Source organism: Octopus sinensis, linkage group LG10, assembly GCF_006345805.1.
Source record: "Octopus sinensis linkage group LG10, ASM634580v1, whole genome shotgun sequence".
Taxonomy (NCBI): domain Eukaryota; kingdom Metazoa; phylum Mollusca; class Cephalopoda; order Octopoda; family Octopodidae; genus Octopus; species Octopus sinensis.
The window spans coordinates 68,057,473-68,074,972 of record NC_043006.1 but is presented as its reverse complement, the minus strand read 5'-3'; the positions used below and the strand labels follow the sequence as shown (position 1 = coordinate 68,074,972).

The 17,500-nt window shown below is 36.6% G+C and overlaps 1 protein-coding gene across 6 annotated transcripts in view; it reads right to left on the bottom strand.

Annotated features, from left to right (window-relative positions):
- LOC115216339 (rho GTPase-activating protein 12) overlaps nt 1–17,500 on the bottom strand; it is a 152,845-nt gene that overhangs the window by 44,873 nt on the left and 90,472 nt on the right. For all 6 annotated transcript variants that reach the window (XM_036506755.1, XM_036506757.1, XM_036506756.1 and 3 more), the window contains exon 4: nt 1–21. This exon is cut by the window's left edge and continues 114 nt beyond it. In XM_036506755.1, the coding sequence (XP_036362648.1) occupies nt 1–21 (21 nt within the window). The remainder of the gene's footprint in view (nt 22–17,500) is intronic.

The window sequence follows — 17,500 nt, the reverse complement described above, 5'->3', positions numbered from 1 at the left end:
CTCCTCATCAACTATATTGATCTAAAATAAAACAGATATAGAAATGTCAAAAAAGACATCTAAGAAATAAAACAGATATCTAAGAGACAAAATAGATAACTAGGTGACAAAGGCATACTAGGATCAAAAAGGACAACTAGGTGGTCAAGTAAACAAAACGGAGATAGAGGAAGAAAAAGAGATATCTATGTCAATAACAGATGTGTAACATCCTCATCTTCTTCATCATCATTGTTGTTTAACATCCATTTTCCTTGCTGAAGTGAGTTGGATGGCTTCATAGGAGCTGCCAAGGCCAGGGGTTACACCAAGTTCCACAGTTTGTCTTGATTTAGTCTCTACATTTGGATGTCCTTCTTAATGCCAACCACTTTACAGAGAGTACTGGGTGGTTTTTACAAGGCACCATCACCAGTGCTTTTTACGTGATATCATCACCAGTGCTTTTTATGTGGTACCATCACCAGTATGCAGTAAGAACCACATACAGAGACTGTCTAGAGCAGGTATAGGCAACCTTTTTCAAGAAGCTGGCCACATTAGAAATGGCTCATTATCAGGCGGGTTGCACTACTAAAAATATTTAACCCTTTCATTACCAACCCAGCTGAAACCAGCTCTGGCTCTACGTACAAATGTCTTGTCACAATTTATGTTCCTAACACCAGCTGAATGATAACTAAGTTATTTTACTAAATTCTTTGTTATATTTAAAGTAACTGATAGAAACACAGAGCATCTCAAAATAAATACAATAATGAAAGGGTTAAGATAAATTTTCACTAGGTATGCCATTCAGAAAGTCTCACAAGCTGCAGATTGTCCATCGACTGATCCAGTGTTTATGGCAGAAAATTTCTTACTGGGCATTTTATTGGTAAATGTGAAAGAGATACAAGCAGGTGGTTATACATGGGTTCATGGTATCACGATTAACAGGGTAATATACATTCAAATACAGTGGAGTGCACTGAACATTATAACACAGAGGTGTTATATTATAATGTCAACAAATATTCTTTTCTACTCTAAGCAGAGGGCCCAAAATTTTTGGGGAGGGGGCCAGTCAATTAGATCAACCCCAGTATGCAACTGGTACTTAATTTATCAACCCTGAAAGGATGAAAGGCAAAGTTGACCTCAGTGGATAATGTCAATACAGTCTAGTGTGGTAGTATTATCAGTGGTCAGTGATCATCACTGTTTTACCAGTTGTCACAACAGACGTAACAACAGACCAACTATGATGTATCAGTCATAGCAGAAAGGAGTATGAGCTCCCACTAAGAACAAACATAAAACTCATCACTTTTTTGCAACTAGTTTTTACAGTACAGACACGTACACAAACTTATTCACTTCACAAACTGGCAATTTTACTGGGAACTTGTAATAGCTAGGAATGTAAAATCAAACGCATGTGTATTGCAGACACAGAACTTTCAGACTCACTTGTACAAAAACACAAACATTACATAGTTTTACTTGCAAGTTGTGCACACAACATGCAGACTCACTTGCATGGTACATTATCTCTTATATCAGTATACACTCCTAATATGGACACTCACTAACATATGCTGTGCTAGTACCTTTGTCAATCCACTAACAAGTACACACACACCACAGATGTCTGTGTGTACGTGCAATGGTGCACTGAACATTATAATATAGTGGTGCAGTGTGAATAGTGAAACAGTAGTGTGGTGTAGGTAGTGAAATAGTGGCACACTGAAAATTTTGATGCAGTGTTGAATGTGTCTGTAGCTGAATACTGTGTGACATCCTCTGGGAAGAGAAATATGGTGAACCTGGCTCTTATGACATGCAAAGAATAAATAGGAGTTTAAGTGTAAATAAATTAGTGATAGCAAAATATTAAAGAGAGAATTTTTTTTTGTAATCTTCGTAATTATAATATGTTACTGAGAATATCATAAAGTACATATATCTGAAATATTCTCAAATTGTCAGTGTGGTTTTATGCTGTCAGGAACACACACTTTTCTGTTCAATATATAAATATGCAGAAGTTCTAGATCAATAGATGTTTTTGCATTCAATACATATTTATCTATTTTACCACGTGAGAAAGAGAGGTAGGAGAGAAAGATTACAGAATCTCAACTACAAGCTACAACTAAAAACTATGCCAACAGCTTGTCAAAGAAGAGAAACAGTTTCAGCAGATATATTTCCTTTGTGTTGTAATGATCCAACAATCTTTTCAAGTATACAATAATTCACTGAGCCATTTCCTCACATATCAGTAGATTTCAGTTACCAAAGTGATTCTTCACTTCCTTTTATGGTAAATACTTCCTTTTCTCTAAAGATTCAGCTAAGTCTGAATAGTTAGAAATATTCATTTAAATATAAAATGTTTTTTCTTTGCTTTTTTTTTCTCTTTTTAGACAAAGAACAAAGCCAATCATTATAGAACAGGATTAAGTAATATGGAACAGGACTTGAACAGACTAATATATTACTGATACATATTTTACCCCAGAAAGGAATAAAAGGCAAGGCTGTGCCAAGAGTTCTTTGAACAGAGAATATGGCCACTTAATTTAGAATTCCAACATGTTTGCTCACTCAGAAAACCACAAAGCATCAGATTTGTAAAGTAAACAAAATAAAACCATCAATTTCTGAAAGACTCTATTTTTCAGCACACAAGCCAAAATTTTTCAGACTAAAATTTACAATAAAAAAAGGTAGGTCTACTTATACACCAAGACAACTTTGGAGGATCAAAAATTCCATGTGAAATGCAGCAGGATTTGGAAAGAAAGAGAATAAGTTAGTGATAGCAAAATATTAAAGAGAGATTTTTTTTTTGTAATCTTCATAATTATAACATGTTTGAATGTTTACACTATATACTACATTGATTTGTATGCCAGAAAATATGGTAAGACAGATGAAACTAGTTTATGAACTAAGCCTTCTGAAAACTTACCACTTTGGTAAAACAAGGAGATTGAGTGAATTGCTAAGACATTAATGAAACTTATATTAAACATTAATTATTATTAGCATTAGCTTGAGATAGAAAAGAAAACCAAGTCTCTACCGACAAGACACACCAGGTAACTTTCACTTGTCTAATATTTTTTGTGCTATAGGTACAAGGCCTGAAATTTTGAAGAAAGGGGTTAGTCAATTACATCGACCCCGAAACTTGATTGGTACTTAATTTATCGACCCTGAAAAGATGAAAGGCAAAGTCAACCCTGGCAGAATCAGAACTCAGAATATAAAACCAGATGAAATACTGCTAAGCATTTTCCCTGGAGTGCTAACAATTCTGCCAGCTCACTGCCTTCTTTCACCTAATATCATTCACAAAAATCTATTGTGTAGCTAAAATTAACTGAATGTACACATTATGCACATTTATTTAGCAAATGTTCAGATATCTGTATTGATTGACCAACTTAGAATAAAGGCGCCCCAAGATGGTTGCCTAATTTGTTACAAACAGCAGCCAATTTTTCCCAAATGATACTTCACCATCATTAAAAGGGCACACTGGATAATGTCACTGAAAATAAGCTGTTCTTGTGAATTGAGTTGGAATGGTCATGGATCGAAGAAAGGCATTCTATCCTTTCATTAGAAGTCAACTTCATCAGACATTTCTAGGTTTTTCTAATCAAAAATTGTTCATAAAAAATTTTCAAAAGGACTTTCACACACTTTCTGTCAACCAAATTTCATTTACAAGGCCTTAGTTGACCTGAGGCCAAGATGCAAAATATGCCTATAGTTTCAAAACCATGTACCGTAAATTCTCAAGTATAGTCCGCCCTTGAGTATAATACGCAGGGGATTTTTAGGGGGCCGTACCTCTGAAAAACCTAAACCTTGTGTATAATACGCACCCCTTCTCTAACTTGAGTCAAGGAGATCTATATAACGTCCTTGGTTTGTAAAAATGTATATGGTTATATGGTAACGTCCTTTATTATTATTGTATATATAACATAATGCAAACGTGTAGCTTTTTTGTGCATTTTGTTTACAGAAAATAAAGAAATAACAGTAGTAATGTTTAATAAATGTTGCTTACTGCAAGTTATGGATGATTCTTTTATGACTTCATTGCTTTCAGGCTTAGCTTAAGGTATTTTCGTGTCCGACATCACAAAATACGTCTGAATAAACATTGCTGGACAGCAAATAGAGACTCGGACATTGCTTAGAAAATATTTTTCATTTTTAACCTCGTATATAGTACACACTAGGGATTTTGACCTTTAAATTTTGGGAAAAAAATGTGGATTATACTCGAGGATTTACGGTACTGCTTAGTAAACTTCTGAACCACATAACCATGCAAAGACCCATCCACTACTCTTATTCTCTATAAATACACAAAAGATGAGGCTTATTAAGATCTTACACCTGCCTTAAAACTCCAAATTAAAAGATTCAAAATCTCTCTACACACAATCTCTCTAAAGGAGTCAACTAGTTCCTCAGTAAGTGAGGTAACCCATAATTTTCAATGAAAATGAAGAGTTACTTCAATGTTCAAATTGAGTAATTAATAAATAGTACATACATATATATGTGCTGAATGTCAGTATGCAATCATGTATTGTGTGTGTGTGTGTGTGTGTGTGCGTGGCTATGTGAATATGTACTAAAATAAATGCATTATGCTGTCTATGTATATCAAACCACCATGTGTGTGACGACAGAGACTAAAAGAAGAGACCCTCTTCCTGTTTGCAATGTACATCCTACTTGCTCTTCACGACCAGATATTGTCACTGATCCAATTGCTGCTATTGTTGTTGCTGTCATTTACTCCTCCTCACCACTGCTGCAGCCACTACCACCACCATACCACTCTAGTTTCAACCAATTCTAGATTTCCAGGCTGTTATAAATCACTTGTTAACTCCAGAAGAACTTCTCACACACACATACACACATTCCACTCCACAATCAAGTACACTTCCACAATCTAATAAGTATACATGCAGCTGTGTGTATATATAATTTCATATGTGTACAAACATACAGAGAGAGCTGTTTATAAACATACAAATGCATGTGGGCATGCCAACACACACACAACTTTTAACCACAAAATGGGACCACAAAGTAGTTGCATTATTGGCAAGAAATAGCAGTTAGTTTCTCCTGAAATAACACTTTAACATCTTAAAAGATGAAAGATGTATTGGACAATGTGACAGCTCAACACACATTACCTGAAGAAGAGAATGGCAGCTGACCTGTGGTTAAATAAGAACACTAATTCTATGTGATTCACAAAGCCATGTAAGAAAAGAGATATCAAGAGGATATAACTGTGTCTTTAATCAATCTTTTTTAAATCCCAACAAGGTCAGTAGTGGACTATACAGTGGATGAGATAAATCTTCCCTGGATAGAGGTCTGCTCTAGGTCACTTCTCTGTTACTGTCAGCTAGATAGAGGCAGTGCAGGATTGTGCATCCTGACCAGGTATGTTATAACAACACTTGCATGTACCTTATAACAACAGATAGGTGCCTTATAAGATCAGATATGTACCTGTAAAGGTACATTAACAGGTATCTTATAAAAACACTGACAGGCACCTTATAACAACACCGACAGGTACATTATAACACCACCAACAGGTACCTTATAATATCACTCACAAGTACCTTGTAACAACCTTACAACAATATTCACAGGTAATACATTTGTCCACAACAACAATGGTGTTCAAAGAACACTTTAGATCCATTAGTTATCTATGTCAGTCCTGCCCAGATCCTCAATCTGTCTACAACAAACCACAGTAAGCTTCACAGAACATAATATAGCACTCCACACAGATTGAGTAGATTGTATACAGAGCACATATACATATCATGTTCATAAAAAAACAAAAGTACTAAAACAGAAAGACCACCTGAACATGAGATGGGCATAGTTTGTTGCTGTATCAAAATTCAAACTCAAAACAATTTCAGTCATTATATGAAATGCCACCTCCAAACACTTAAACACATGTAAAACACTCCCAGTGTACTACTACAACACTATGCTAACAATACTATTCCTCTAAACAAATAGACAGACACTGGAAAGTAACATTAACATCAATAGCTTCACTGGCTTTAACCCTTTTGTTACTGTACTTAGTCTGAGATCTTCTGTGTTTCATTCAATTAATTTTAACTATAACAAAGAATTTAGTAAAATAACTTAGTTATAATTAAGCTGGTGTTAGGAACATAAATTGTGAGTAAGGTTTTAATTCAAAACTTACGAAAACAAGACATTTGTACTACAAAGCCAGAGGCGGTTTCAGCCAGGTTGGTGTGAAGAGGGTTAAACATATGACTGCACATCACTTAAACCGAAGTGCTGGAGAAGAGATCTGGAGACTACATATTGTTGTCAAACAATTAACTTTATACCACAGGTCAATTACTCAGAGGTGACTGGAGCTAAAACACTACCATTACCAACAACAACACAAATAACACCTTCTACCCAAACACAAGCCACTGGGAGAACCTCAATACAATCACTCAATCTGTAACAAATAGTAACTAAATTCTCCACAAATTACACCCTATTGTTTAATATAAAGACAGGACACATTAGCTAATGTAGTCCTACAGGATGGTCACAGCTGGAGTGCCTTTGATCATAGAGCTGCAGTATGAAAGTTAACCTTGAGATAAACAAGAACAACTGCCATTGTTGTCACCGCCAGACTAGGAATATACTAAAAAGACTAATCTACATTGTGTATCAGGACATATACAGGAAGAAATCTATAAGAGAGTTTTAAAACTTACTGAGTAAGAGTGGATAATAAGTGTGTTTTTGTATGTTTGAAGTGCACACTAGAGATATGAGGTCGAACACACAATATTACACAGATTAAAGTAGGAGGACAATAATATCTGGCTAAACAGCAGCAACTAGAGCTGACCTATGTCAACAAGACCTCTACCCATGTCCCAGCAATGTTGCATTGAATATGTTAAGTGTTAAATATATACATGAAAATAATATTCATCATCATCATCATTTTTATTGGTTTAAACTATAATATATTTTGTGGGTTTGATAGGTCAGTAATACTATATCTTTCCATGTATTTCAGTGAGAAGCCTTTTCATTTAATCCCATTTTCTTAAACTGCTCTCTAATATGAACACACAGAACCACTGACATATAACATGCATCACATGACATTACATGTCCGCATGAGGATGCCTTTATGTAGTCACTCAAACTGCTAGAAAGAGCAATCAAATCTCCAACAAATTACACACCTTACCACTTTAAAACAAGGACACATTAGATAATGTGGTCTGGAACAGGAACAAATGTTATGGTTTGTCTGTTTTTAATCATCTCTTATTTCATTAAGGGTTGAGATAAGGACTTAAAGTGTTACATATATAAACATCATCCTCACATAATTCAACCATTATTATCCATACGTAATACATAGGAGATGACAAATATCATTTACCTGTGCATAAAATGTGGAATTAAATAAAAACTTGGCAACCTATCAAGGAATTTCATTAGATCTCAAAATTTCTGTGTTTATACAAACTAGTCAAACTGTGACATTCCAGACTGAATCTAAAATCACCTGTAAGAAGATTAGCTAGGTTTTTTTTTTCTTCTTTTTATTACAACTTGGGTGAGTAAAAAAAACCTGCAAGAGATTAAACCAATGAGAGAGAGAGAGAGAGAGAGAAATTTAGCTAGGTTATAATACAATAATCCTTTTCAACTCCATCATGGTGAGTAGTTTGTTTACTTAGTTATGTAAAAGGAACTAATTTAAGCTAATAGAGTCAACAAGCTTAATGCGGTGATTTCAATAATATAGAATACAATATAACATTAAGGTCTACGATATAATGTAGACAAAACATGTAAGGACCACAGTAATTGTGTCATTCCCATAACACAGAAAGAACATGTAATGACTGTGTCATTCTTGTTTTGTAGAACACTTAATAGTAATTACACAAGACATAATTATTTCTCTGCCAAATTATAGCCTTTTTTATCACAACCAAATTAGTCCTAAATGTGATGAGGATGTATAACTTTGTGAAGACCTGCATCATGCAAATAGTTATCTTTGGAAGTGGACCAGAAAAGTCTGTCACACAAAATATTGTGTTGTGGAAACATTTTCCCAAAGAAAGCCATGAATTGTGTAATCGTTTTAGAGAAAGCTATGTTTCTGTGCAATCCTTTCAGCTGTATGTGACATGATTAGTATTAGGTTGTCCAGAAAGTTCATGCCGATTTATAGTAGCTGGTCTTTTGACTTATTTTAGAACATGGTTGAGTCTATAAAATAGGATTTGACTACACCTCCATTTAGAGCACAGTTTAAGCTATCTTTTTGTGGATTATGTTCCTATAACCTGTGTTAATTATGTAACCCTTTAAAATGGAAGATAAGAAAGTTCATTTTCGGCACTTGATGCTTTGGGAACCAGACAAAAATTGCTGCTGCTTGGCTGGGATGTATTACCCCACCCTCCATATTCACCAGATATTGCTCCTTCAGATTTCCACTTATTCAGGTCTCTGCAGAATAGTCTTAATGGTAAAAATTTCAATTCCTTGAATGACATAAAGCTACCTTGATGAATTCTTTGCCATGAAACCACTTCAATTCCGGAAAGAGGGTATTTTCAAGTTAAAGGAAAGATGGAGACACATTGTGCAACAAAATGGTTTATATTTGGTTGATTAAAATTATAATGGCAAGTATTTATCGACCTTTTTCTTTCCTTTAAAAATCAGCTCAAACTTTCTGGACAATCCAATATTAATACAAGTCAATGAAACACTTCCACTTAGATAGTGCAAGGAAAACACTTTCACTTTTTCACCCGCCCCCCACCCCACCCTCCGCAAGCAACTTTTTTGTGAGGGTGGGGGGGATTAAATATACATACACTGCAATGAGGTGGTGGAAGCAAGTTATTAGGAATTGTAAACAGGAAAATGAGTAATGATTTTTAAGTTCATGGAAAAGAAGGAATAAAAATATATCTACTTATCTATCACTAAACACATACATGCACCGCACGCACACAAAGCAAACTAATATGATATGTAGGTATGCTTGCTGGTAAGAAACTTAATGTGTGAATGTATGTGTGAACATGCATGCATATGTGTGTGTGTATGTGTAGATGTCATTCGTGAACATGTACAGCTAAAAATTACATTTCTGTGTTGATGAAATTTTCCATAAAAGAACAAATCTCTCTACACCACCATCCTCATCTTCATTTAATGTGTATGTTCTATGTTGGCAGGGGTTGGAAGGTTTGACATGATCTACACGTACCGGATGCTTTATTTTGTGCCACCAGCACAAGCAAACCCACCATGCAGTTTTTAAAACTATGAACCCCAAAAGAGGTGACCTTCTGCTGAGAAATAAGGGGCTAAAGTATGAGAGAAGGGGCCAGAGCAGAACAGGTTTGTTGCTGTAGTGGAGCTACAAGGCCAATCACATTCTAAGGGAGCATGAAGGATGATCAAATGGAGTGGAGAAAGACAGTAAGATAATGGTGATGAGGTATCTGTGTGACCCCTCAAGGTATGAGGTGAGCAGAAACGAATAGGGGTAAAAAAAAAAACACACAAGTGGATGAGTTAAGATTGCAAGAGTGTGTGAGAGATTGAGAGATAGGGAATGTGTATGTGTGGAGGGTGAATATAATAAGTGTTGAGTGGGTGATAAGTAGGGGAAGTAGGGAAACATAGGTGATAACTGTAGAGATTGGATAGGGTTGAGGAGTGGATGGAGCAAACAGGATGAAGAGTAGCAGAGTAGTAATGATGATTCAATAGACAGGAATGATAAGAGAGAGAGAAACAGAGACAGATAGACAGAGGATGATGATGATGAGTGGTTGTGTGGGTTTCAAGAGTGGTGGAGAGAGTGAGAGATGTATGGTAGTGGAGAAAGTGAGATGATTTGGCGGTCTGAGGGAAGCAGAAGTCAATATAAAATGTGGGTGTAGGATAGTATTAACAATATGGAAAGGATCTCAAGTGAAATGGTTCCAGATTAATGAGTAAGATTAGTGGTATCAAAGGAAACCTAGAGGCAGGGCAGTAAAGGGTAACAGGGTGTCTTGAAGGACGAAATTGGAATAAGGCTCCAGTTGGAATAAGGGTCCAGTTGTACATATACATACATACATAAATACATACATACATACATATATATATATACACACACACACCACACACATATACATACACACACACACACACACACACACACACACATTCAGCACTTCCAGAACAGAGTTTCACTGAGTTGGGTAGGTTTTCTCAAGAACTGCATAACACCAGTCATCCTGGTACTTTGTCATCTTTTCTGCGAGGTTCAAGGTCGTGAGATCAGTACTTCTTTATACAGCTGTCGTCATCCATATGCATCACATGTCCACACCAGCACAGTCTTCTCTCTTACACATGACATCCAATTCCTCTTCTACTCAGTTTCTCTCTCAATGCCTTTGTAATTAGTTATTCATGCACACTTACATTACTCAGCCAACAGAGCATGCTTAATTCCTTTCTTTCCAGTCTTCTCAAGTCCTTTACATTCAAAGCCCATGGATCACTATCATGCTGCATTGCAGTTCTAACACAAGCGTCAAACAATCTGCCCTTCACACCAAAGGAAATAACTTTTACTGCCATCAGTGGTAGAAACTCCCTGAACATTTTCCAGCTCAGGCTGCTATACTTTTTGAACAACCACCTTCTCTAAGTATGTCTTCTTTGTAGCAAAACCTACCAACTACTTCTAGTGAGCCAATTGGACATTTAAGAGAATCTATTTCTGGTGAGCTCAAAGTACTTATTGCTCCAGTACAGCAATCACAAATGAAGCTTACTTTTTTTGTTAGTCTGCCTGTGATTACACTACAATTCTGACGCCGCCGCCGACTACACAACAACATCAAAAAATACCTTAGGAATGAGAACCCAGGTTTGAAATTTCTCCAAGACACCTGAAGAAGGCTGCAGAGTATATCAGCTGGAACATTGTGTTAACAACAAACAAGATGAGGACATATATCCGTCGAATGTAAATAATGTACATAATTCCTCATCTCTTAAATATAGAACTGTACCAAGAATAGCAATTTATTCTTAGCCAAGTATTTCTTCAGCAGATGCCTCACTAGAAAGATTGCATTTGTGGTACCTCTTCCAGGAAGAAAGCCAAACTGCACATCCTCTATGTCTACCCTACCACAGAACAATTGCACTATAACTCTCTCTCTCTCTCTGTAACCTTCATAATCTGATCTATTAGTTTGATGCCTCTACAACTCTCTAAGGTATCCCTTTTGCTTTTGTAGCAGTTTATGATGATATTGCTATGCTAATCATTGAGTATAAAAATTTCCTGTATAACTTGGTTAAGTATGCAAGCAGTGATCATGTATCCACTTTCCAGATGGTGAACAAAGACAATAAGAATGTAAGAATTACAAAGGACAAAACAAAAGAACAAAGTTTGACAAATATCGTATTAGGTTAATGCTTTAATGAAGAGGTTTAACATTTTGGATATTAACCCTTCACCAGAAGAATAAAAATGCAAGTGTTTGAGTGTATCTGTGTCTGGAAGGAGGATTGGTGTAAGTGTGTGAGTAGGGTGTACAGGTGTGCATTTTTATTTATTATTTATGCTCCCTTTTCAAGCCTACCCAGGCTCATGGGCCCGGTTTCCTGGTTTCTGTGGCGTATGTGTTGCCCCCAGCTGGACAGGACGCCAGTCCATCGCAGCGTTACTCAAGAAACAGGAAGAAAGAGTGAGAAAATTAGGGCGAAAGAGTACAACAGTACACCCCCACACCCCCACAGAGTACACCCCCACCCCCCTGCCATAGCCTCGTGGAGCTTTTAGGTGTTTTTGCTCAATAAAAACAAACAACGCCCGGTCTGGGAATTGAAACCGTGATCCTCCAACCGCAAGTCCGCTTCCCTGACCACTGAGCCATTGCGCCTCCACACGTGTGCATGGCTGTGTGCAGATGCGAAATTATAGTGGTGCTGGCAGTGTGAGAGAATGTATAAGGAGGCAAGGGTGAGAGAACAAAGGTATTTATGAAGCATATGGAATGGCAAGAGCAAGATAGGTGTTATTGATGGGAGTGCATGTGTATAAAAAGAACACACAGGGCTATGAGAAGATATTTTAACAAAGGGCAAAAAGGCTTAAACTAAAAGTTGAAAATGCTCAAATTCTGTGAAGAGAAGTGAAAAAATTTGGTAAAAATACACAACACTGGTAAAAAGTCTGGAGAATTTGGCAAAAAGTAAGAAGTGTTCAAGAAACTGGTATAATCTGCAAAGGAGATGAAATAACTGAGATGAAGGAGGTGAAAAATCCAAGGTTGCAACTGGAGTAGAAAAGAAAGAAAATGGTCATTTTTTTTTTCTTGAATGAGAAAAAGAAGAGTGGGCAGTAAGGGGAGAGAAGCTGCGCAAGAAATGGAAATGGGAGGGGAAAGGGGCGGATGAGTGTTAGCAACCCTATATGTGTGTGTGTGCATATGCACACACACAGACATCTGCATTACAGAGGTATTGTATTCCTGAAACAAGAAGTATGCATGTATGTGCATACACACACATATACATATATATGTGTATGTGTATGTGTGTGCATATGCACACACAGAGACATCTGCATTACAGAGGTATTGCATTCCAGAAGCAAGACGTGCGCATGTGTCTGCATATACACACACATACGTACGCATATGTGTGTGTGTATATATATATATATATATATAATATATATATATATATATATATATATATTATTATTATTATTATTTTGATGGTAGTAAGATGCTGGCAGAATTGATAGGATGTTGGGCTAAATGCTTAGTGCCATTTTATCCATCTTTCCATTCTTGGTTCAAATTCCATTAAGGTCAACTTTACCTTTCTTCCTTTTTGGGCCAATAAAATAAGTACCAGTTGGACAATGGAGGTTGCGATAATCAACTCCTTAAATTGCTGGCCTTGTGCCAAAATTTGAAATCATTATTATTATTATCATTCATCATCATCATCGTTTAACGTCCATTTTCCATGCTAGCATAGGTTAGACGGTTCAACCAGGGTCTGGGAAGCCAGGAGGCTGCACCAGGCTCCAGTCTGATCTGGCAGTGTTTCTACAGCTTGATGCCCTTCCTAACGCCAACCACTCCGTGAATGTAGTGGGTGCTTTGTACGTGCTACCGGCACAGGTGCCAGGGGAGGCTGGCAACGGCCACGATTGGTTGGTGATTTTTTATTATTATCATTATTATCATTATTTCCCTTTGGCATAGTGATACTTATAACATGGTGTTAGAACTCAATATAAATATACTTCAGAGAAGAAAGGTCAGTCAAGTGCAGATCAGTAGTAAGAAATTATATAAATGACAGGGGTATAAGAAATTATGTAATGAACTTCATCGAATGACAACTGTTTCTGCTATAAGTTACAATGCCCTCATAGTTGAATGCTTGTATGTAAATGGTGGTAACTGGTGCTAACAACTGTAAGCTTATGGAGTTCATCTGGCAACTCGAGCTGGCTGTGGACAAATGTACCACCATGCATTTTGGGAGGAAAAACCCAGCGTCTACTTACTCACTCCACAACACTAATCTCAAAAAGTCTTCTTGTGAACGTGACCTGAGCATTATTGTTGACAGCGATTTGTGTTGGACAAAACACATTGCTAAAATTGCCAAGAAGGCTGAGGGTGTCCTGACATCACTTACCAAGTCCTTTGTGAGCCGCTCTCTGGCTATCTATCTGAGGCTTTATATAGCTATGCTGCGGCCTCACCTGGAATTTGTATCACCGGTCTGGCACCTCTATCTTGCCCAGGATATTAATCATCTGGAAACTATTCAGTGACGTGCAACCAAGAGAATTCCCTCATCAGTCATTTGCCATATTCTGAATGCCTTACTTCCATGTGCATGGATATATTGAAACTCCAACGTCTGGCAACTGACTTGGTAGACACCCATAAAATTATTAACCATCTTACTAACAATAACTCTAAGCACCTTTTCAAACTCCACCTGTCTAACACCTATAGACATGTTTACGAAGTCAGAAAACAGCACAGCATCCATGACTCTCGGAAACATTTTTTCACACTAAGAGATGCTGAAGCATGAAACAAACTGCCGGCATCAGTTGTTAGTTGTCGGAGCACTGCATCCTTCAAAACTTCCATGCTTCCTGAGATTCACCAACACTACACCCGATTTTCTCCCCTCCATACACACATAAGCATGTCTCTGACTCATACACTGTTCCCTTTCCAGACATTTGTACATTACTGCATATGCTTTATATGCACTTTTGATAAGTTGTAGTGCACCTGAGCACTGTATACAATAATTTCCTTATTATTATTATTATTATTATTATTATTATTATTATTATTTACTATATAATTACATATTTCCTTGTCATTTATTTAATTTCTTATATGATTGTGTGTGTGTGTAGTTAATAGAAACTCACGGTGTTGGGGTAAAATTCAATTTCAATAAACCATATACTCCACAACATGTGCTAAGAACTTCTCTCTCATTTGTTTGACACAATTTAATGTTCATCTGAGTGTGTGTGTGTGTGAGCGTCTATGATTGTTTATACACATTCACATATATTGTATATATATTGTGGGTTACATAAATAAACTTCAAAGTGCTAAGTACACAGATGTTGTAAAGTCTGTTATCTCTGTTAAATGTATCTGTGTGTGGGTGCGCACGTATGCAAACAACCACCACAATTTAGGGCAGGTAGTCATTCAGATACCTCCACTACTCACTGTAAGTGGAGTATGACAGCCATGTAAATAACCAATAACATGATCTGGTGCTAAGAAGAGAATAAGTGACCAGTCACATGATATGGTGCTGCTGATGTCTTAGATTGAGCAGGGTTTTTTTTTCAGTAAATATATCTGTTGATGTTGGTGGCTAGACATGAGTTGTGATCTTTTATTATGAGGAGACTGTTGAATGATTCTTTGTTAAAAGACATGTTTGTGTCTTTGTGCTGTGTACCTGAACGATACTGTAGCATGTATGGGTCTCTCATAAAATTGGCCTCGTTATTTCCACTTTTGTTAGCTAAGTGATGCTCTATATACTTTGGAGCTCCACCAACAACATACACATACAGGCATCACACGTAATTATATAAGCTTTATCTCTCTCTATCTCTCTCTCCCTCTGAACATGTACATATAAATACAGCCATACACACACACACACACACTTACAATACGGATAACTTCCCCACTACCATCACTACCTATACATTCACAAATGTATGCATATATAGACACAGCTATGCACAATGCCGGACACAGAGAGAGAGATAGAGGTGTCAAATTACACAGCTATATGACACAGCAGCCACAGTTGGTTTGTCTGTTCTTAGAGCTGACTTCCTGCTATTAGAGTTATTGACCCCATTTTTGGCTGTTAGCACATTGGTTGATGTTCAGCTAAGGTCATATTCATCTGCTGACCTACACACACATCTCCATAGTCGGTTTCCTATCTCTCTAGTAGCCACAATCACTGGCAACAGAGATAGTATTAATACTAAGAGGTAATATTTATGCCCACTTCAACATAAATGTTCTTTTAGAACAAACTATACTGCAGGAGTAAGCATGAGAGAACCTCTCATATTGGCTTTTGGGGCAAAATGCTAGTGATATAAACAAGAGTTCGTTTTGCACCAAAAAGCCAATATGAGAGTTTCTCTCAAGGTATCAGTTAAGAAATATTTGATGAAATATTAAACAAAAAGATAGGTAATTGGTTAAACTGAAGAAGGTGGTAAACAATAAAAGTAGGATGGAGACTGAAGTTAAAGCTGAATCAACATGGATGAATCTTCAGCTCATTTGCTTCATGTTAGGCCCTCCACACGCACACATCTCCAACAGGGAAATACTGAAGTGGGATTAAATGAGTTAGTTTCAATCTCTAATTAAGTTTTGTCAGAAACCATCTAATGTAGTCTAGTCTAATTGTGCATGAAATTTAATTAAATTTAATCAATAACGTGTTTAATGAAATCTACAGATATATTCAGTAGTACACTATAGGAACAAAAACAAATTGCTAATATATCATTAATTTATTATATACATAGAGACATACAAACATACACATAAGGATAGGTAGATAGATATAGACATATATTATAAATATATCCATACATATATCCATAGGCATGGAGTGGCTGTGTGGTAAGTAGCTTGCTTACCACCCACATGGTTCCAGGTTCAGTCCCACGGCATGGCACCTTGGGCAAATGTCTTCTACTATAACCTCAGGCCGACCAAAGCCTTGTGAGTGGATTTGGACAATGAAAGCTGAAAGAAGCCCATCGTATAAATGTGTATATATATGTGTGTGTGTGTGTCTTTTTGTCCCCGCCCACCCCAACATTGCTTGACATCTGATGCTGGTGTGTTTACGTCCCCATAACTTAGCGGTTCAGCAAAAATCGACCGATAGAATAAATACTAGGCCTACAAAATCTAAGTCCTAGGGTCGATTTGCTCGACTAAAAGGTGGTGCTCCAGCATGACCACAGTCAAATGACTGAAACAAGTAAAAGAATATATACTTACACAAGTATACATACATATAAATACATGTACATAGAAACAAACATTTTTTCGAACAACGAAAAAAACAAACAGAGAAATGAGACATACAACATAAAGAATATTCCCCTTCTTCAGGTGTCCTTGTTTCATCTACTCCATATTTCGAAGGCATACATACACACACAGATTCATGTATATATATATATATATATATATATATACACGCACACACATACAGATAGTCAAGTATGTATACATGACGATGTTCAAATTTTATCTTTTATGTTTTATATTTTTCAGGTTTCCTTATTTGCTTTTAGAACAACAGAGTTTCTAAATTCATATCAGACATTTCTAATACTTCACAGTCTCATTATCAAGAATTGAACTGAATATATTTGGCATTTGTATTGTTTCTTATATACTGATTGAATTATGTAGAGTTTCCCCACCATAGGTTTTATTTTTATCATTAGCTTTATGTCTTAACAGTCACATATTGAATTGTTTGTCAAGGTCAAATTGTGACTATTTTTAATGTCAATAGCTACATGTTAATTTTTTATGTAAGTGTTTGCATGTTAATTTTGGCATTGTATCGTGATATGAATACGGTTTCTTATAGTCATATTTTTGTGAGGAATATAAAACATGTATTTTCCTCTAGTATTTCCTTATCTATTTTTGTTTTATGGTATGTGGAGTAATCATCATCATCATTTAACGTCCGTTCTCCATGCTAGCATGGGTTGGACGGTTCGACCGGGGATCTGGGAAGCCAGAAGGCT